Source organism: Echinococcus granulosus (assembly GCF_000524195.1).
Source record: "Echinococcus granulosus chromosome Unknown EG_S00015, whole genome shotgun sequence".
In the NCBI taxonomy this organism is placed as follows: Eukaryota; Metazoa; Platyhelminthes; class Cestoda; order Cyclophyllidea; family Taeniidae; genus Echinococcus; species Echinococcus granulosus.
The window spans coordinates 1,051,188-1,073,796 of NW_020170395.1; the positions used below are offsets into that span (position 1 = coordinate 1,051,188).

General features: G+C 42.2%; 1 protein-coding gene across 1 annotated transcript; it reads left to right on the top strand. All coding sequences in view use genetic code 11, as the record gives it.

The window, feature by feature from the left end:
- Positions 1-1,123: 1,123 nt before the first annotated feature.
- EGR_03104 (Erythroid transcription factor) lies at positions 1,124-21,776 on the top strand (the record flags this gene model as incomplete). The annotated part of the gene is made up of 13 exons (XM_024492353.1): positions 1,124-1,246; positions 2,147-2,238; positions 4,490-4,591; positions 4,751-4,845; positions 4,998-5,035; positions 6,654-6,868; positions 6,908-7,058; positions 9,480-9,733; positions 10,370-10,544; positions 15,851-16,515; positions 17,319-17,497; positions 20,744-20,829; positions 21,711-21,776. 13 exons carry the CDS (start codon positions 1,124-1,126, stop codon positions 21,774-21,776), a joined length of 2,241 nt encoding a protein of 746 aa, XP_024353279.1.
- Positions 21,777-22,609: the final 833 nt, after the last annotated feature.

Genomic DNA, 22,609 nt, shown 5'->3' on the forward strand with positions numbered 1-22,609 from the left:
GATTTCAGTGCGATCTGTGATGGAACCACTTCAGGCACTGCGTTTATGTAGCCATAGCAACAGGCAGAAGTGGACAAGACAACGTTCAGTGGCTTTATGGCACTTTGACGAGCATTGATCATCTTAAAGGTAAGCTGGGAAATAAAAATCTCCAGTATCCTCAATGGTAGCCACTAATGCATCGCAAGGGGAGAGGGACAAGAAGGACAACTGGTCACTTACGCAATTTTGTATAAGCAAGCTGTGGGTGGCCATTACTGTTCAGATTCAAATTTGAGGCTTCCCAAAGAACAGATTAGCTATGCAACTGTGTCATCTGCTCCATTCTTTTCCAATGGCGTACCCTCTAAATAATTAGTATTTTTTTGTAGTTGCTGTGTTAAAATTGAATCGAATCTTATGGCGGATATTTATCAGCCTGATCCTCCCAAAAAATTAGAAATATACTTGCTTACAAGCCACAATTTTTATAACTATTATTTGACTTAAATCAAATTTAAAAATGTGTGCTCATAATAGGAGAAGATATCCCCCTCCTCAAAACCTTTTAAGCTTCCTTTTTGGTGTCTTGGTTCAAAATGGAAGAATGCTGGAGAATTAGAGTAATAACTGTGCTTCACTGCATCTGCGAAACATCAAATGCCACTTGCTAAGGCCATCAGTGACTTTGCAACTGACCACTTCTTAATCCGCACTGACAGGTTATGTCATATGTGTGGTTAAGTGGCATAATATTGACGAATTTCATAATAGGCTCCAACATTTATTAGTGAAATTCTCATAGCTAAATAATTTGAGAAATGAGGAAAACATTGCAAAGTTTAGGGAGAATAGAACTAATGGACGAATTTAAACAGGTTCAGTAAAATGAAACTGCTGTGTCTCAGGGGTGGCCAGAGCAAAATTCAAAAGAAGTACGTTGTTTAAATTAGCTTATCTTAAACAAACTGGTAAAACGACAAAAATTGCCTACAATGTATGATCTGACTGAGAGTGAGGGCATATTCGCACTAAATTCTCCCTGATTTTGGTTGAGAATCCTTCCTTTAATTTTCAAACCTAGGCTTTTAAAAGAAAATAGTTTCCAGTGGGTACCACTTGTGTAAAGCATAGTTAATTAAAAATGAAAAATTATTATCTATTTACTGGGGCTGAACGTAAAAATGGCAGAACAGATCGAAAAATATATTATTTTTATAAAAAAATTAATCAATTAAAGATCACTTTAAAGAATAGAATTTTATCAGTACGACAAAAATTAGCCTAAAACGGTGCCTATTGCCGATTTGACGGTTCTGTAAATTTAAAGCCTGCGCTTTTTGGGCATGGAGATGGTGGAAAGCGGATACGCGAGAAACATTAAACTTGTGTGTTTACTATTCATCGTAGTAAAAGAAGCTTCGCAACAAACCAGCAATCATTTCGGCATTTTGTTGACGTGCATATCCGGTCAATTCATGCACCTCCCTTATCCGTAAGTCCTCCCTCCTTAATGTAAATTCAGTCATCTTAGAGGGGGTGATTACGTAACAGTGAAAACAGGTACTTCGCAAAAACAACACAGCGTCGTCCCTTCCTTTAGTTCTATCTATCAAACCGGACTGTGGCGTTGCCTATTGTCCGCCTGGATACTAACTTTCTCCCACAGGACTAAGCAGCAATTTTTAAAACTAGCATAAAAGGGCATTCTAGGTTTAAAGCAAGCGGTCACGCATGGTGGAATATTTTGGTTTTACTTTTAATAAGTATTAGCCATTAATAGGCACATCTCATTTCTTGTGCTCCGACACACAGTGTTCCACAATTCTTCCTTAAAATCGTACTACTTTAACATTCCAGGGTTATTTTATCAATGGTTTTTAGCATGACAAAAAACAAGCACATTTTCACCAATTTTCCTTTTTGATGCTTAGGCCTTTTGATGTCGTAATCATTCTTGCCTACATCTTTTATAGCTTATGCTTTACAGTAAATACCTCCAAAGGGCGCTTAAAAAACCGGAAAGCATCTCTTTTTTACACAGCCAACTCTTTAAAAACCATCTGCCTGCAATTTTGACTGTTTTAATAAATGATTAAAGGACTTCGTAACGTAATTCTTACCTTCAAAACCTGAAAGTACTGTGCTAGTTAATTTTCAATTCCAGTTTCCAAAGTCTTCCACAAATCTGTTCTCCTTTCATATAACCACACCTGGCCTGCCCAAAAATGAACTGCTGCCTTTTAAGACAAATATAATGTAAGTGTGTGTTTACCTAGTCTTTTAGGGAAATGAGCGTTAAATGACTGGATGGCCGGTGCTTACATGGCCAAACTAAGCCTGCCTTTCATATTCGGAGGAGAGTAAATACCTTTGCGTTTTCAATAACTCAGCGACGGTGGCCCTTTTCAACTATGAAAATGTCGGATTCCGTAACACAATCCTTTACTTCTCAAACAAAATTTATGAACCTAGTAACACTAATCACATTTTCAGCTATTAAGTTATGATGGTTTTTAATTATTTTGTGTTTATTAAATGCACATATTTAAAGGTTTGAAACTTCAAGGAGGGCATACGTGCGGCAAACTACTTATTTTGACGGTGGATCTGATTCCAACCCTGCTTACCCAACCTCGCAGGTGGAATCGTTTGTATGGAACAGTAAACCACATCCGATTATCGCGGAAATCGCCCTACCGCTACTATCAGCCAATCAAATCACAGACAAGCATCTGATTGGTCAGCCACCCTCAAACCGTCGCAGTGAGACGAGATTTATCACACGCGATAAGACGCGCCAATCAACGCGAGTACGCGCAGCCGCACGCACGCAGCAGGACGAATTTGCGTTCTTGCCCACGTAAAATAATGGTATCACTCGCCACCTCGTAATAGTGCAGTTAACAATCTTTTCCAACAGACCCAGCTCTAAAGCAGCAGCATAGTGGAATCAACTTGACGCACACCCACACGCGCGAGGAACAAAAACTCCCATCTCTGATTTCTATCAGTCGCCGTGTCTGCGTGTGCGCGTATCTACCTCACTCTACCTGCTAGTGAGCGGCACGCTAATTCTCCGCCGATAATACACCTCTTGACTGGGTGAGCTAGTGTTATCGCCACTGGTTCATCTCAACTCGTCCGCGCGAGTGTAAATACGATGCAAGCCCCTCACCTACTTTCTGCCTTCTGCTATTGTAGCTGCTACTATCCTGCGCGAAAGGCCTTATCAGATTTGCGCTCGGCACGGCCAGGAAGGAGAGCGTGAGTGAGTGGATTTACCATTAATTTGTGCCTCGATCTGATCCGCCCTCTGATATCGCCTCCCTGATTGTAAGCCGCCTCGGTGAGTGCTCCCTTCTTTTGTTTTGATTAACTACTGCTGCTAAAAAAGAAACTTGGATAGATACAATGTAAACAAGTTTTTTCGCTTGCTTTATTCTTGATCAATAAGCATATCGTGGAGACTGAAAGTAGACCCTGGTTATGGATTTTGAACGTTTTTTTAGGTAAATTATACTGGAACTCCTTTTAAGCAGCATTCTTTGATTGACGTAATTAGCAATATTTTTAAGAACGGTTAGTCGTAGTGTCCGTGCTGTACAGCGGATGGTAATTATTCGTGACTGTGAATGGAAGATCCAGGGACGTGCATGGACCAAAGATAATGGGGAACTGATGCTAATTTACGTGTAATTTCTGCCATTACGTTAAAAGAACTGCTTTTTGTGCGTATACAATCCGTTTTTTATCATTCAGATCTGAACAGACTTGACAGAAGTAGTTAGTAAAAGTTGACTTCTTAATGTTGAACCACGATTTCACATCTTGCTTTAGCAGTATCTCATATGCGGTAAAGTGAAATTATCTCAGATGTTTTTTGTTTGTAGTTCACATTACACCTTCACATCAGTGAGCTATACGTTTAGTTAGAAGTAGCTCTTTGCATATAAATTGTGGAGACGTAAATCACCCGCGGAAGGTACATCGCTAACCGATTCCGCGGTCCTTAACTCACTGCAGATGTAACGCTAACTTCTGTCCAAGACAGAGTTAAGGTAGCCTGTCCGTGAATGGGAAGTTCGGATCAACATGTCAGTTACTCGCACGCTTCACAAGTTTTGTAGGCCTTGATTTCAAGCCTGTCACTCACATTAGCACTGATAGCATCTCTTCTTTTGACGTAAGCTAATGTCCAGTATCCTTATCCAAGATTTATCACATTTCTTCTGTTAAGTAAAGTAGATAACACTAAGATAATACTTACTGTTAATGAATTATCTTGGAAAAAATTTCGTTTAACTTCACTCATATTCATTGTCAGTTCTGTTTTTTGCATAATCTAGTTTCTGTAGCATTACTTATGAAGCATGATGTATCTAACTCAAATCAATTCTAAGCCATATCCCAATGGGCTTTTGTGCCAAATTCTTTAAAAGCATTTATTTTTTCGGTTTGACTTAATTGCTAAAATTTGGGTATTTTCAACTTTTAAAACATAAATTAGACTTGATACAAAAAGACTGGATTCCTTTTTGATGACATCTATTCCAATTCGAGCGATTTCCTTTTATTGGTACGTTGCTTACACTAAAGTGGGATCATCAAAGTAAGTGTTGGAAAATAAGTGCTTTCTGCGTCGCATCTTGAATTTATCGACTTAACAGTGACCTGAACCGGAAAATGCCCACTGGCAAAATAAGGGGAGAACCACGTGGAAAGTGTTCACAGTTCCTCCTTCGGAGGTCTATAATTATCTTCCTTTAAGCGAATTCGTGACCACTGAACATGTTGTAATTTACATAATGGGCGTCGTTTCTATCCGGCTTTCCTTAACTTTTAAAGTCGTTCTTCCTGGACAAAGTATGTCTAATTTTCCTGCGATAAAGACGAGGCTTCATATTTCACCGTTCTTCTTTACGGTCTGCGGCTGTCATTTTAGCGATAAGGCTAGCTCTTTAAATCATGACATTTTATTGTTCTCGTCCGTATTTAAACGCCTAATATGTTTTAAGCACGCATTTTATTAAATTCATTTCAGATATTTAAGAAAGTATGATTAGGCTTTCATTCATTATTGGAATGACATGAAACGTTAAAGAGCCTTTAAACCATTACATATTTGTAAATCAGACACAACCAAAGACTACTTGTCTGCTGACAGCGGCAAAAATCCTTGGCTACCAATTTTCGGACGGTTTCTTTGGTAAAAAAATGCACATATTAATTACCCCGTACAGGAAACCCTATCTGATTTTTGAGGAAAGACAGTGTGCTACCCCCCTTTAACCGCAAACGGCGCCCTCGTTTGTAGTGCCTGCCATTGTACACTCGTCTCCCCCCTCCGTTCCCCTTATCATTCCTCGTCCGTCACAGTGGCAGTGCCTGCTCAATACAAAAGTGCCATCAACACCACCATTATTTTGCCCACCACATGGAAAATCGAATTTAAATAGTAGAGAGGAGGGGTGGGATAGAAAAAAAGCCCCCCTCCCAAAGATGTGTATGTGGTAAGGAGTTGTTTGCGCCTATATGGAATCCCTTTTCCCATCCCCATCTCCCCTCTCCTACTATACCACGATTTTGAAGTCTGATAAACGCTCAGCCACGTGTGCACAATGTAGAATGGTCGTCTAAGGGTGCCTATTAGTGTGGATGCGTGAGTTGGGGTGGCAGTGGCGGCCGCAGTGGTGAGTTGCGTGGTAGGCGGAGAAGAGGGTAGAAAAGAGGGGTGAGGTGAGGCGAATGCTCGAACAACTCATATGCGCAAACTCATAATGGGAAAGCAAACTCATCGATGCTATCGGTCTAGGGATGAGCTTTTAAAATCAACCTTTTATCTGCACACAAAAATCAGACTGCTTCACTAAAGATGACAACGCGGAAAATCAAAATGCTGAAATGATTGGTGCTCTTTGCTGACCACGGAAAGCGCACCCATCGGCTTTAGAAATCAGGTCTTCTACCACTTCAAACCCTTCAAAAAAGGGCATATACTAGACATACTTACATTTGACAACTTCACTTAACAAGATGATTGGAAAATACAAAATGAATGAGGTTATAGAGGGTTTAAATCAACATTTTGAAATGTAGTGTAGACTGAGATCTGAATTTTTGTCCAATTCAGGGCAAGTTGATCCGCTGATGAGTTAAAAGCGAGAGGAATTACGATAAGGGAAGAATTATGCAGTTCGTTCACTCTCTCATTCTGCGTTGTGCGCAGCGCTGCCACTGCTACTCTTACCATAATCTCTACCACAAAATCTCTCCCTCCTGTCCAAGAGCTTCGTGCACGTGTGCGCCCGTGCGTGTGTGTGTGCGTGCCCGCGTCGCGAGCGTATCAGGTGCGTGCGCATTCACGAGATGCGCCCATCTCCACCGACGTTAACGATTGGGATACCTGAACTGGTTGAATAATGAGGTCTTCACAGCCGAACTATTGATAGCCCTGATGACTACCTTTTGTTTTTATTGTAGTTGCCATCATTGACAGCAGAGGGCTTCTAATTACACTACTAAAGTAGCGAATATGGGCTCAGATACTTGGAATTATTTAGCACCTACCAAAAGTGACTTGTGAATGTACCGAATTACCAAATTAGCTCAAATTATTACAAGAGTTGTAAAGTGGCTATAAGTTGATAGCGGATTCTTCATATTCAAACTAGGTTTATGGATTCGTTTGCATTTTTTCATCCTCTGGTGATGTTGAGTCGGGTTTTTCATGTGGCCAATGTAAAACCAAAGCTTTAGAGAAAAGTTTTAATCTGACACAACTAGATGCAAATAAGATTTCTTTTATCTTGGACTTCATATTGCGATCACAAATGGTCCTTCGTTTGACCGTAATTTTTTCAAATCAGACGCAAGCCAACATAAAGCAGTATTTCACATCCAAGACTTAAGGTTTTTCAACTTCAAGTCATATTTTTGATTGTGGCAATCATGGAAATAGGTTTTTATGTCCCAAGAAATGTGGGATTGAGCTCGAAACCATGGTAAACAAATTGCAATCAAGCTCAGAATGTAATGCGTTGGTTACAGAAGCACCAGTAGAAAGAGTAGACACTACGGTCAGTTGATAAAGACACGAGGGGTTTTAATTAGCGTATATCTACTACGAGTTAAGCAGGTATGCAGGCAGGCAGTGCGAGAGAGCGAGGCAGTGCATGCGTGAGATGGTATCAGTTCTCTAATGTCAGTGCGGCGAAAGCGAGAAGGGGAGGAGTAGGAGATCACCCTGCTTCGACTTACCCTTCCCCTATATCCCCTTTCCCTTCACCCCCTAGCCCCCTTCCTGTTTCCATGCGAGCAAGAGTACTCCATATTATTGGACTTCCGTACCGGTGTGTACGTGCGTGTGCGTGCGCATGTCTATCACACCGCAGATCATATCTTTCCCCTCCCACTCTAATCCATTCAACCCACTTTTCTTTCCATCCTACTCTACCTTACCAGACCTCGCCCCGAAATCAACTCATTATCGTGTTATCTATTAAGGTAGTGCTAACATTCAGCCCTATCCAAGCTCGATGTATTCCTCTCACCATGATTAACTCACAGGGAAATGGTAACAGTGTCAGTAGCCTACTAAACACTGGGAATAGAAAATAGATGAGAAAAAGAAATGTACAATTGGTGGCGCACTCATAAGGACTCATAATCTTGCGCAACCATTGACTGGTTTTTGGGAATGCACGTGGATGCGCATGACATTAACTAGGAGCAGAAAAAAAAACAGCAATGCTGTCATTCCCGCCATTCCGTTTGTTTGGAGGAGAGTGGAATCTGGAATGGAGCGGATGCTGGTATGGCACAAGACTCCATCTCCTCCCCTTTTGAAGTGATTGACAAACTCTTAGAATATTGGTGGTGGATGTGTACGCCTGTGTATCACCTTCACATCGAACCCGCATGAGGACTGACTATCGAAGTTCCGGGTGTCCAATCACAAAACGGAAATGCGGGTGTCAATTGATACCTGCTTCCTGGAAAGTTTTAATTTCCACTTAAGAGCGAGGTGCCAGTATGCACTGGTTAAATCTCCCATCCAACATGGTACATTAATCATGCGATGGAATTAGCTGCACATTCCGTTGTCAATCAAGTTTGGAAATACCATCGAAAATGTCTTGCAGATTTGGCCGACCAGTTTTTACGATTGAAGAACACGAAATTTAAGACAGGATACCATGTAAAGGCGAGATTTCAGACCATTCACTGTCAATTCAATGAATTAAATATGTTATGATTATTACTGCCTCAAAATCTGTGGTGAATAGCATGAGAAAACTGAATTCATTTAAGGATTACCATATCAATAACAATAATGATAACGTAAGGACTGTGGTTACAGATGCAAGTGCCATCATGCGTACGTTAAGGCTACGCTACCTTACCACTAGCACGTAATCCTGGCAATTTGGGGCAATAACTGTACGATATGCTGTAATATGTGCTAACTGCCACAATAATAACTCTCCTTAAATTCCACTTGCATATCAACTTCAAAAAGCCCTTTCAAGACTAATCAGACTAAATTGATTTCATCATAAGAGTAATTAGTGGATTGCCTCTTCCTCTGCTTTCATTTCAAAGTTCTTATATGTCGGTTTGCGTCCGTTTGAAGCATGGGGATGGTAGGTATTAGTGGATAAAATAGCGTTTCGTATCTCTTCAGATCTTCAACTGCAACAGCAATCGCACAAGTGGTGCACATTGAAGAGAACTAGAAGAGCGGTGATGATGGTGGTGGTAATGATGGCGAAGGGTTTCTTTCCGAGCAGCCACTGGAGCCCGTCAGTGGCATCCGACATGCTCTCGCTTGACTGACGATAACGATCAAGAAAGGCGGGGTCATCGAACCCCTCCCTTCCTCCCTCCTCCTCCTCCGCTTTGCCCATACAGCCATAAAGCGGTTAACACAACATCTTCGAGGTCAACAGACCCTCTGCCTACCTCCTCCCTGCAAGCCGCGTAAGCGGGCCGGTAGTAGGTCGAAAAACGACCAAAAGTTACAAAATATCGGCCATAAAATGAGGGGATAAAAAGTGTGAAGCTGATGGGGAAGCGGGAAGAGGAAAGGGAAGGAGGAAGTCAATATAATTCTAACTTTCATGGCAATTTGTGGTTCTGGGAGTATTTTTGACGTTCTATATTGCCACTGCTTATTTCAATGCTGTGACGATTCAACCAAAATTAATGATTCACGTACATGCCTTTAACACCAGTCGGTGTTGACTAAATGCGTGAAAGTCACGCTCTGACTATCACCCCTTGTTATTCAAAAAGTACAACACACCGGCAGGTTACACCTGCAGGAAGGTAAAGGAGCATTTCGTGAGCTTGTTTTTTCGCGACTGCTTTAGACACCACACATGGCTCACGCAGCCGACACGGTCCCCCTCCTGCAAAGCCACCCCGTCGATCCGCGGTGGTCACAAGAGGCGCTCTACCCAGGTCACGCAGCCTTTCAATGCATGAGCTACCATCAGCCTTCACTTTCCCGTCCAGAATCATTCCTGTCTCAGGCAGTTCCTTCAGGCAGCAATTTCAATAGCTACCGCCAGGAAAACGCCTATCCTCAATCCCGACAGACTTATATGAATGGATACGCAGACGTGTTTAACACCAATAACCAACAGCTCCACCAACAATCACAATCACAACAGCAGCGGCAACAACGTGAATCTTCCAGTACATTGACTCCACCCTCTACCAGTTCTTCACCGGTAAATGAAGCAAAAGCGTCAAACGGCCATCAACAGCCTCCGCACCCCACCGATGAGGTAGTTCTTACTTCCGAGGCGAATAACAAACACTTAGAAGCCATGCTATGGATGCGTAACAACTGGAAACCACACCACCAGCCTCCAGAAAACCTCCTCCAGTACACCAGAGAAGCACTGTTTGGACTGTGTGATAGTCAGGATGCAAGATACTGGCAGCATCAACAACCGAATGCCTGGGAAGTGAAAGCGCCCACTCCATCATCCTCGATTGGTGAGCAGGAGGCTGTGAAACGGAGTTCTTATGAGTACCAACAGAGCGTCTACCAGCAGGGCTACTACGAGGGTGGATGTGTGACCACCTACAAGGCAGAGTCGGCTGGTAGTTCGGAGCCCACTTCGGTGGCAGCCGCCTACCACTCTGCTGCTATGGCCGCTGCGGCGGTGGTGGCACAAGCTGCAGCTTCGGGAAAATCACCATCGCACCAGCAGCAGCAACAGCATCCCTCCACCTTCCTGACTCCTACATCAGCCAATCCTCTTCGTGTTGCGGTCAGTGGACTGTCAGCTAGTGGTCGGATTTCAAAAGGCAAAAAGCTATCTATAACCGGTAAACAAAAATCAGTTTTGTGATTTAAAACATCCGAATCTTAAAGGATTTTGTATGGGCAACTTTGTGTTGTAGAGGGTCGGGAATGTGTGAATTGCGGAGCTACAACAACCCCTCTTTGGAGGAGAGATGGTCAGGGAAATTACTTGTGCAATGCTTGTGGCCTGTACCAAAAAATGAATGGACAAAATCGCCCTCTGATTAAGCCGAAACGAAGATTGGTAAGTTTTAATTATCTCCAAGCTTTCGTGTCACCACTTTATGCCTACGGGATGAAAAATTAACACAAATCTAGTGTGAGATAAGCAGAGATGTCTGGAGAGGAACATCAGAATGCATTACAGCACGAAGTTAATGCGGATATTAATCTCTGTGGTGTACTGGAAAGTGTGCAGGCTGAGTACGGAGCAGATATTTCCTGATGGTGGTATTGTGATAAAGAAACGGAAGTGGTAGTAGGCACACGCCTCATTGTCAAGACCAGACCACAGGAAACACACTAGGCTGGGGTGGCTCTACCTTAAGAAGACAGAAGGACAGGGAATAATAAGGTCACCTCCGGAAACCATATACAGGAATACAGGGAGGGGCGGTAGTGGTGGTGCCATATCATTCTCACCAATCAACAAGGATGGATAGTGGATTTTATCGCAGACTCATGCAATCATCATCGAGAGGAAAGTTTCAACAAACTGGGCTTAGTGTGTAAACGAGAGCAACCATAGAGGGATGAGTTTAGACTCATAATCGACCAAAAGTTGATGAACATCTGTGGCAAGGGGACCTCGGCTATGAGCCCGCATACAAAGTTTGACATAACGATTTGACATGCTGATAAGAGACTGTGGATAAAGTGATGCGTTTGTTTGTTTGTTTGCTTAATTTGTCCTTATTTAGGCGTGTGCTCCCTCTCCCTTTCTGTCGGGTGTTTAAACAGCCGGTTGATGACTTGTAAGGTTTCCATAATCATAACGACGCCTTTTACTAGCCGGTATGAGCAGAGATCGTAAAGTGAATAGCACAATCAGAATCCATTAAAATAAGTTTAATAATTAGGTGAACATGCACTTATTGAACTTGATTAACTAAGTAAATTTTTTACTAATTATTAAGCATTTAGTGCTTTGTCTAAACAGGCCATAACGCCATTTAGTTTACTCGGATATCTGGATATGCCGAAGATTCCCGCATTTGTTTTGAAACCGGGAAAAACCCACCACTTGCTTTTGTTTAAACACATACCACAATTCAAAGACGTGCTTTACAACATTGTAATAAAACTAAGCATGTAAAGGAAGGCCTGCAACTGAGACTGATCCCTCTTGGCAATTTGACTGCAACTGGAGTTTCGTCCTGTATGGGAACTAGATTCGGAGACGGAACATGCGTAGCCATTGCCAGTTCTGAGGGCACTGGTCTGAAAGGAGAGTCGTTTGATAAAGGACGGGATGTGCTATAGTTTCGGCGGAATAGGGTTTCACATCTGTTCCCTTTTGCCGCGTTTTTTACCTCGGTATTCTCCAGCCATATCTATCTGAATTTTATCCAGCTAGTGGATAGGTGGAGGAGGTACCACGTGCTTACGTTACTGACAACTTTGCACAGGTACTGTAAACAGCACCATAGCAAACTTTTCCAGATGGTTCACGGCCGGTGTCGCTTCAGTTGTTGATTGGGTTCCGGCAGAACAAGGGACTAACAGTAATAGCCAAAGTGGGACGTCATTTCCAACCCTTCTGCTATGGGTTATCACAGATTCCTCCATCCGTAGCATAAATCCTTCATTCGACACGTTAAGATTTAACATTCAATCATGGAAATCGGGGTAGTTGTCCCTTAAGATTAGGGTCGCTATCCTCTGCCACAAATGTGGGGACCCGGGACTTCCCTGAAGACGAGAGAAATATGTAATACTTCTGTAGATTATATATTCGGCATAAAGGAGGGAATAAGACTACTGGCAAGGCTCAAATGCCAACCCACCCGGTGAGGGCACAATCGCAAAGCATCTGACTGACCCCTTTATTGGAACCAAGAGCTAAACAACCAAAGCATTACATTACTTCCCTTGTTTTCATAAAGCTTAAGAATGCTCTTACAATATCAGCCATGTGACAAGCAATACTGTCTATGATATGAAGGATTGTAGAATAATCTTTGCATCATATTCTGTGTGGGCCATACAATAGCTCCACTTTACTTAAGTGATTTAATTTTTCAAAGCGGTCAAAAAATTATTCGTCATTAAATTATTCCGACCAAAATAAATAGTTTCATTATTATTTTTAAATGGAAATTAAACCGGTACTTGGAGGATGCGCTAGATAAGCCTTCGTTTCTTAAATGGGAAGTAAAGCAGGCAAATTTGGTCCTAATGAATGGGAAGTTTAAGTCCTTGTGACCAATGGATCCTCATTTCCTGATTAGTTAATCAAATTTGAATTCCCGGGTTTTTACAATAAAATCGCTTATAAGATCGAAGATTGCATGCGCCCAGCAATCAGTCAGACACCGCAAGAGAGGTAGTGTTGAAGGTGGTGTTGACGGTAGCATTTGATGGTGAATATTTGGAATGCGTGCAAAGCACAACACCTGGGGCATAAAATAATTGGCTATTTAATGACCATCCACCCTCACCTTTTGGCCCTCTCGCCTCCACTCTCACGCTGCCCAGAGAGGCAGGTACGATGTAGACGAGCTCTTTTGTCTGCGGTTTGCGTGATGCCCCACTCACGGCGCCGGCTACCCTTGCTGCACGCAACTTAGGGGCAAGGGGAGGGAAAGAGTGGGCTGCGCACGGGCAGTATGCCCTCTCCCTCGCCCTCTCTATTCTCTGCACCACCCCTTGTGTGGGTGTGTGTGAGACTGTGTGTGCCATCATTTATGCCATTTCGAGCTTTACCGGTGGGGTGGGGGAGAGGATTGGAATGGGAAAGTGATGGCAGCAGAGATACTACCTTTGAGCCAACTACTAATGACACAATTCATTTATATACAGCGAGAAATATAAGTGGTTTTTCGCTCGGTGAGAGAAAACGCTATGTCCACGCGATTTGGGGAGGAGGTGGTGACTGCTCCTACTGCCACCACTCTTGGTGGTGGCCGAACAAAAGCCCTAGAGTTTGATGGACACTTTCAGTTGATGTATCGTTTATGTGCGTATGGGACGAGAGGAAGTGAATGCTTGAACTAAAATTGCTCGAATAGGGAAGGACAGGTATTGTTTCAATTAAAAAGTATTTGAAGCCCTGGTGTAGCAGAAATGATTTCAGGCTTAATAAATCGTCAGTGTTGTTTCAACAATCCCCGTTTTATTTAATATCAAAGTCTTTTAAACTAAAGTCTTCTAGACTACCCTTGGGGCAGCCGAAGCTAAAGCCAAAAGCTAATCTCTAAAGAAGTGGCCTGATTTGGCTAAGAGTTAGCCAAGGCAGAAGGAGTATGCAGAATCAAGTAATACCTCTCATGCAAAATGCCCTTGTTCTCTCCCTCCTCCATTGTGCCAAGAGTCCTACATAAATGTCCCTTGAGTCAGGCATGATTGTATAAATCTATTAGGCACTTTGACTCAAGCATATTTCCAAGCCTCTACCGAAAGTGAGTGAATGCGTACTCACAACCAACCCTTTGATCCGTTGGCATTTTGATTTTTTGATGGTCCTAAAAGATAACATTTTGATTAGGATAATTTCTTTAAAGTGTTTGCATTGTAATCCAATCGTATGGCAATAGTCATCCCATGCCAGGGGTCTCGGACACGTTGCATACATTACGAATTAATACGGTGAATATGTGGACGATTTCTTAGGCCGCTTAAAGTGTTCCAAGTAAAAATGATTTCCTTCGTTCACTTCTATAATGCAGGTACCCGTGCCAACTGGAATTTTGTGCACTTAATTCTTAATCAAATTTCAATGGAAAGATTAAACGCAGACTGGATAAACCATTATTATTCTCAGATATCCTATGGTCGGGTTCTTTTAAGTTTTGTTTGTTAATATGAGAAGATGATTTAAGGATAATCAAGAAGTTGCTGGGGTAACTGATGAACTAATTGGAGAGTGATTGTGACATCACTGTGACGACTACCAACGCGAAATATGCCCACTGATTTGGTGGGGTGATTTAAAGCCCACCTGGAGGATTGAGTGCATTGGTGTGGAAATGTATAATGGCAGATTATGTCCAGACAGCATGAAATGTGAAAGACAAACATATTGGTGCCGTCAGATTTAATATGCATGGTTAAGTATGAGCTCAACAAAGTAGCCACTTGGAACTTCTTATTAAGAGCGACGTGGATGAGGCCTGTGTATCTTAAACACCGTCTAAAACGCAAGTAGATGTAGCATATCTTTATAGTCTGTATGCCATAATTTCACTATTAAGCTTACCTTCATTAGGAGGATGAGTTAAATTTTGGATGTCCTCCTAAACAAACGAATTCAAATGGCATGGAGGTGTCTCTTTCCCGCCTTACTGTAGATACTTTCTAATTTTCTTAGTTTAGTTGATTAAAGCGCATGTTTTACGTGTCCTTCTTTCTCATGGTTTTTAGCAATCCTCCAGTCGACGAACAGGCACGATTTGCTCCAACTGCCACACTGCGACGACCACTCTGTGGCGACGCAACAACAATGGCGAACCCGTTTGTAATGCCTGTGGACTCTACTTCAAACTACACAGCGTAAGTTGCTGTTTATGCTTGTAGATTGTTCTGGAGAGCTTTTCAAGATCCCACTTACAATGGGGTCTACCCATGGGCAGTGGTAATTCGAAAACTAGAACGGAGTTTCAAAATCGCACACGAGCGCCACACTCAATTGACTAATTTTGCTACAGACCATTATCAACCCTGTCACTGCTGTTGAGTCAGCACCTGCTCAAATCATCCTCATTTAATTCAAAAGATAAATAAATACCTTACGGTTACAAGGCGACGACGTAAACAGAGGCTTTCTTGGTAATGAGACCTGAGTAATAGACCCATTGTAGCAGCAAAGGTTGTTCTTTAGGGGAACAAGAGAATAGACTAGTTTGATGAAACATTTAGAGTCGACTCGTCTGCGTATCTGGGAGATAGCCGCCGAACTGGCCCCTAGCTTACGCAGCTCTCCACGCATTCCCCGACCACCTGTGCATGAATTTCACTCTCACACGTCCACGCACAGATTGGGCACTAGTCATGGGGTGGACATTTGTGTGCGTGCGTAAGTGAACGTCGTATGGCGCCAATTGTCCCGGCGCCACAGCCACACGACGTCGGCGGAGTACGGAGATCGAGCTCACCTACTCACACGGACACGGTGTCGTGGGCTTTTTTAAGCCTAAGTAGGATGGGCAAAGGGGGGAGAGGCATAGGCGAATATTAGTTCAGAAGGTACCGGGCCGGCCGCAGCAACGCATTAGCCCTTTCACCAAGCCAGGGGTGTCCGTAAATAACAGTTTTCGACCGTCGTCGTCCATATGGCGTGGCTGCGTGTACTAGCTTCCGAGTTTAATTAATTTGTGTTGTTCTTCACCACAGGTACAAAGACCCATCTCGATGAAGAAGGATGGCATTCAAACGCGCAATCGAAAGGTCTCCCAAAAGTCCAAGAAGTGCAGGTCCAGTGGGGGCTTCTCAGAGCTGGAGGAACTGAGTTTGGATTACTTGATTAAACCTACTTTGAGCCACCTTACAGCAGCCAGTCATTTAGCTGCAGCAGCTGGGTATCATCCTCACAAAATGGCTGATTACATGTCCTCCTATCTGGACGGAGTTTCCTCAGCCTATACCCTCTCTTCCGCTTCCTCCACCGGCTACCCTCCTGTTAACAATGCTGCGGCAGTTGCATCTGCAGCCATGGTAGCTATGAGTGGGGGTCAGTCCTCACCTTATGGTATGTCACAACCCACAGGATTTCCACTACCTTATCCGAATCACTCGCATCCCCATCAGCTGCAACATCAGACGTCATACAGAGGTCTTGGTGAACCAGTTACTACGACAGCCGCATACTTTGGAGACTCAAGCTTTCATCAAGCCAGCGGAGTCAGTGGTGCCTACTCCATTTTCGATGGACATCAGTTCTCCAAGACACCGTTTCCACGACCCTTCTTTCAGGGTCAACCAGATAATCCAACAGGCGGAGAAGAACCAACTGCAGAGGCGCCCCAGTTCCAGTCACGGTTCATGGCTGAAAGGACGGGGTATGAGGAAGGAGCGCGGATTTATCCCAACACCACTCCTACATCCGTCTACTCACAAGAATCGCAGGTTGCTGCTGCAGATTCCGCCACTCCCTCCGCGAACATTACTAGCTACATTTCAGCCACACGACCAGGGAAACAGGAGGCGGATGTGACACCGTCGAGTGAAAATGCAACGGCCCCACCAATGTACTAACTCCACCTTGACTTTTCACTAAAAAATCTTATTTCTTATCTATTTTACCCACTTCTCACCCTCTGCCTCACACTACTTTTTCTCCTACACAGTTTCTGGGCATGTGTACAGTTCAAAAGTACTGCTGTTAATATATATAACTAGAAAAGAGAATTGAAGCTGACGATAGGGTCTTCATTTATGGCTACCGAGTTACTTCTATTTTAAAAATGGGTCGTCACATAAAATGATGCCATGCATTAACTACATAGTCATTTTTCACAGACGCTTTACCGCCAGTGTCGCGAATATGTGACGCGCTTATTATTAGCATACGGTAGCCGATACGAGATAAATGTACTTACTAGTTCTTAGGAAGTGTAACTTTGAAAAGATCATACCTTCCGTAATTTACCGCATTTTATTGTTTCTTTTGGAACTGGAATCAGAAATGTTTAAGGATAATCCCAACACTATTTTGTGTAAATTTATGGAATGACACTAGCTGCTAACAAATCTCAAGTATCTCAAGTTGCGCCATAAGCCTACCTAACAAATGATCGTATCTTCACGGGCAAACTCTAGGAGGCCGAAAAGGAGTGTTTCTTCTGCTCAATATCTACATTAGGCAATTCTTTTTCAGAGGCCACTCTGATGCATTTAGGAGGGACTGCGACAAACCACCATATGAGGGGGGGCATCCTCAAATTGCAGAAACTGCAATAGAAGCAATAGACTTCATTTCTGTGATTGTCTTAAATATTCTACAAATTGTTACGTTAAAGATTACTTTTTTAGTTCATTTCAGTATGTTGATTGTTAAAATTCAAGGGATTTGTTTCGCTTGTGAATTGACCTATTTTAATCGACAAATATGATGGGAAAACGCGATAAATTGTTAAATTAGTAGTTTATGATGATTCTTATTAAGTAGGTAGCAGAATGGTAGTTGAGTGTGGATACACTGGTTTGCGGTCAATGCTGGAACGAAGGATGCAGCCACAAGATCAGCGGTAACCTTAACTCCAAATCAACGAGACTTTCTACTTCCCAATTTTGCACTGAGTCTGAATTACCCATCTTTGCAAATTCAGATGTTTTCAAATAGGATATAAAATATCAAAAATATGGTAACAAGGCTTTAAAAGAATAAATTATTTTTTAAACTGATGAAGATTGCCAATTTACCAAATTACCCAGCGCCGCGCATTGATTCACCTCTGGTACCGAGCGAATATTAGGTACGTGGTGCGCTAATAGAGGTGTTGTACCCCATTTCATTTGGTTTTAGGGGTGGCGGAGCTGGTGAAATATGCGAAACGGGATTGAAGTGACCTTACTCCTGAAAGTGGGACGGACTGTACCACGCGTAGCGGTCAAAATTCGTGTTTTACAGGAAGGGGGATCAATGAACAGAGAAGGAGAGGGCGGGGGATCAGGTTGTGACAAGCGGAGGCTGGCGCCACGAGCCTGGAAGTCAGGTAGTGTGGATGGCACGGGATGGCAATTCAATGCACGAACAAGAGCAACTGTTGACGATCACATTGACAAGGTCCAGTGAGCTGGTAAATTCACAAATCCAACCACTCTGTGATAGAATGCTATTTTTCAATTATATGTAATTACGCTGTCAATTTTATCCCTCCCCAAATTGATTTCTACATTCATAGCATTTAAGTAATACACTAGTAGGAAGACCACCTTTAAACTCGGGCCTCTTACAACGTCGTTAGGGGTGACTCGGGCTCTATAATTTCTTTCACAAACCACGTGGTGTACTTGAAGATGATATTGAGGTTTCACGCTTACCAGTGAAATCCATCAATACTTGTTCTCTCGGTCTAGATCAGAAGTCAGCTCACTTCGTAATGGAGTAGATTGTATGGTGTGTAAAAAGTGTATAAAACTGATAGGAGAAAAGGGAGCAGTTGATCAAATGTCATTTGTTAAGGAAATGTGAGAATGGTTGCATTTGATGAATTCTAGGAATTTCCCTATATTTTTAGGTTGACTACTAGGCTTGAATAAAACTTCGCTAGTTTCCAATTGTCTTAAGCTTCATGGTAGGTTTTAAATCCATTTTAGGTATTTTGTGTTGCGTAAAACATGATTTTATTTACCTTAAAGCATAAGTCATTTCAAATTTTTAGTCTTGCTTTGGAGAAATATACTTTCAAAGCATTTTTAAAATTACTATACTCACTCACATGGATCACCTAGAGTGGCCATATAAAAGTTATTGTCACCTTCATCTTCAATTTCGGTTTCGATTTGTTTGATTCAATCTGAATGCACAGAGTAATGGTGCATTTTGTTGCTCTCTGAATAACAAAGAACAGTGCGGACAGATGGTTCACCAGTGAGGAACGTAGCCGAGTCACGACGACTTAATTAGCCCAGCTCCGGCCGTTGTAGCATTGACAGTTTTGTTGAACCAGCAGTCATCGGTCCCAAACTATCCGCTTTACTCCCAACACCTATTCCACTAATGGCAACGATCAGCGTTCCATTCATTCATTAATGGGATAATTTGGGATTGGAAAAGGGGGAGATTTAAGGGTTGCGACACAGGAAACATGATCTATAAGTAAAAATAAATCTTGCTACGAGGCCAGGGCAGGTGATCTCCTTTTTCCCTGTAGGTTGTTTATTGTCATGTGCTTGTGGACGTCTTTAAATACTCTGATATCTGTCAGACTGCCTTTATGCAAAAGCGTAGAACCACTCCATCAATAATCTGGCTGAAGAACCCTTGTACCAGATGCTTTAAACACACAGTAGTACCACGAAACTTTAAAAGCACACATTTCCTTTATGGCAAAGAAGTGAATTGAAATAAAATCTGGGTTTTTCATTTCTGCCAATCTCTACTAGATAGTAGTATCGTAACATTCGTTTAAGCTAGTCAAATCGTCAGATTCCAGTTTTAAAAATTATCTTATGTGCACCACTTTAAAGCGCCACTAACTGGACTATGATTTGATATTAGATTGATTTGACGATGTTTCAGGCAATTAAAAAACCTCTACTAAGAAGTAAATTGTTATTAAGGTGAATCTGTCCTAAGATTAGTTAATTTAATTCGAGGGGGGGGGGTGTTCCGCGTTTTGGTGATAAGGAAAGTGAAGCAACCATGACCAAATGCCCACGCGACCGTGCAAGGGTTTTTTAAGCGCGAACACTGAGCGGAGGGGGCTGCAAGGTGAATTTTAACCACTGGGTGATCGCATGCTTGACCTAACGACAATCCGAGCAAGGAACGGGGACTTGGCAACGCTCCACCTCTCCCTTGTTCCATCGCTGGTGCTATGGCTTGCCTGTTTGACGGTAAATTGACCATGAACTAGGCTACCAGTGTGTATTCCCTGCCAATTAATCATTTTACGTTAATGAAGAAGTACTATGCGATTTTTGTAGTAAGAATAAGAGAGAAGTTACTAACCTCAGTGGAAAGTAATCCAACTTATAACGCAAATTACAAATACTTTCCGAGATGTTGATAGGAATGGGTAAGCTTAAAGTCGAATTCGTCAGTCGACATTCGCTCTTTTTAGATGAACAAAATTATATCGCACTTTTATACTTTACCTGCTGCGTAGTTAAAGCTCATTTGGTAGGTTGTAACAAGAAATTCTGTGAGTATTTCTGCAAACATTCCTCAGTATATTCGTAAAAATGCAAATCTGGTACCTTGGAATTTGTCTTTTGCACTTCTAAATTGTTTTTAAACAGTTACTCACCGTCTCCTGCCAATGAGGCATCAGTTTGGCTCCGCAGAAATGTACTCTAGAAATCTGGGTCGAGTTGTTTTTGCTGCGAGATTCCCATTTCCAGTCTAAAGTACAATATGCATAATTTTGTGCCATTAATGCAAATAATTTTTCTGTCACAGAGCTATCCCTTCTTCAATTATAAAAATTTTGCCCAAATTTGACATACTCTTGCATTTTCGAACCAAATGGTGCAGAGTTTATTGGGGAGTATAACAGGCCTCCAACGCGTAAGTGAGTTGTCAGATTAGGAATAGCATCAAATCATGAATATTTTTAATAGAAGGGTTTTTAATGTTAAAGGCTATTTTAAAGAAGAGTGATTTGATTACAATCAACACTCATTTATTTATTTGCTCAAAATCTTTGGTTTCCAGGACCTACTTACAAATCGTTTGGATAATTCAGGTGGTGTGGCACGTGCAATTCAATCCCACCCACCAGCCTTGCCAACTAACGCGCCCAAAGGATACTTGGTCAAGATGAACAGAATGATGCCGACCCACTACCGGAAGGGACTTAGGCTTTGACATCGGGCAACTGAAACGCCGATATAAGCCAAACAATAAGGTGTGTTAAACAATCGCTAGTATGTGGTTGAAGCCTCAACAGACTGACAAAAAAGGGTAGCCGACGTCGTGACCACAATTAAGGGGGGCGGGGAGGAGGGGGAAGTGGGCTAAAGCAGATGAGATGAATACAGGCCGACACAAATCACGAGGCTCACAGATGGCGAGAGATGCACCCTATGTCACGACATACGGTGGTTTGTGTGGTCGCAGCCCTTGAAAAAAGCGTGCCCTCCCCATCAATGTTCTACTACCGCTGAGCGGAAGGCAGGAGGTGGTAGTGAAGTTACATGGGATAATTGGTGAGTCAGAGTGGCGTTAAAGTTTTAATGTACCTCCTCTGCTCTTCTCTCGGTAGTCCAAATATGTCAGGCAATCAAATCTCAGCAACACACGGTGCCGAGGTGAGACGAGCGTCAAATGGAGCAGCATTTGTGTTGTTGTTTCAAGTCACCGCCAAACTTAGTGAGTTCATCATTACTTTCCGAGATAATTAAACACTAGTTAGAATCAACGCAAAAAAAGACTAGAAACCGTCAGATTTTATGATTTGGCAGCTCTGTGAATTTTAATGTTATGCTTTCGGAAGGGTTCATCAGTGCCAAGTATTCATGTCTCAACTGCTAAGAAGCTTGGCTAATCCACCTCTCGCAGTGATTAAGCACATTCTTTACTATTTAGCAAATTATTATACTGGGTCAACAGTTGATAAATTGTCGTTTCGGAAAATTTGTAATTTCTGTCTAAAACGCAGTAGGTAAAATGGGCTAGACTTACGTGCTCTAGCTTTATTCCGTAATTTATATCAGAGCAATAATGTGTAAGATTGATAGTTGTTTACTCCAATTAAGCCCGCTAGCTATTAGGGATAGGGCTACTCGGTTGCCGGAGGAAAACACGTCTGTCTTCAGCATAAAACCTAAAGGCTGATCGTATAACTGGGCTGTCTAAAGGGGACAGATTTACGGCGAATTTAATGAATTTCTGTGAGCTGATAACTTCCACATTTAGTTATTCGTTCAACATCTTAATTGACTTTAATATATCTTGGACGTAAATGTATACATTTTTTTCTAAAAACGTGTGTATTCAAACTCGTTCCTATTACGAGCGTTTATGAAATTGGGATTATGGTTCTAGAATCTGAGAAACTAAGGCATGCGAATAACTTTGCACGAAGTCTTATAAGTATTCTGAGGCAAGTTTACCAGTCCCATCAGTTGTCTAAGTGGTTTAAAAATAATTAGCTATTTCTGAGAGCACTGAAACTGCTCCTAATCGTCTGCCCCATTATCTCAACAAAATATCATAATTCAAGAACTGCCTTGACCTATAAAAAGGAGCAAAAAATAATGGTAGACGGGATAGTCGTTGGATCACAGTAACGATTTATCACCCCACTAGAATCAATAAGGAGATGGTTGCCTCATTTATAAAGGGATGCACATTTCGATTGGAACACCCTTGATTGGTCATGTTCATCAAGACCCCCTTCGTATTAGCTTATTTCCATAAAAGTTAAATTTGATTTTATGTTGTGTGAAACCAAAAATGCAAACGTTTCTTTAGTTGGCATTAAA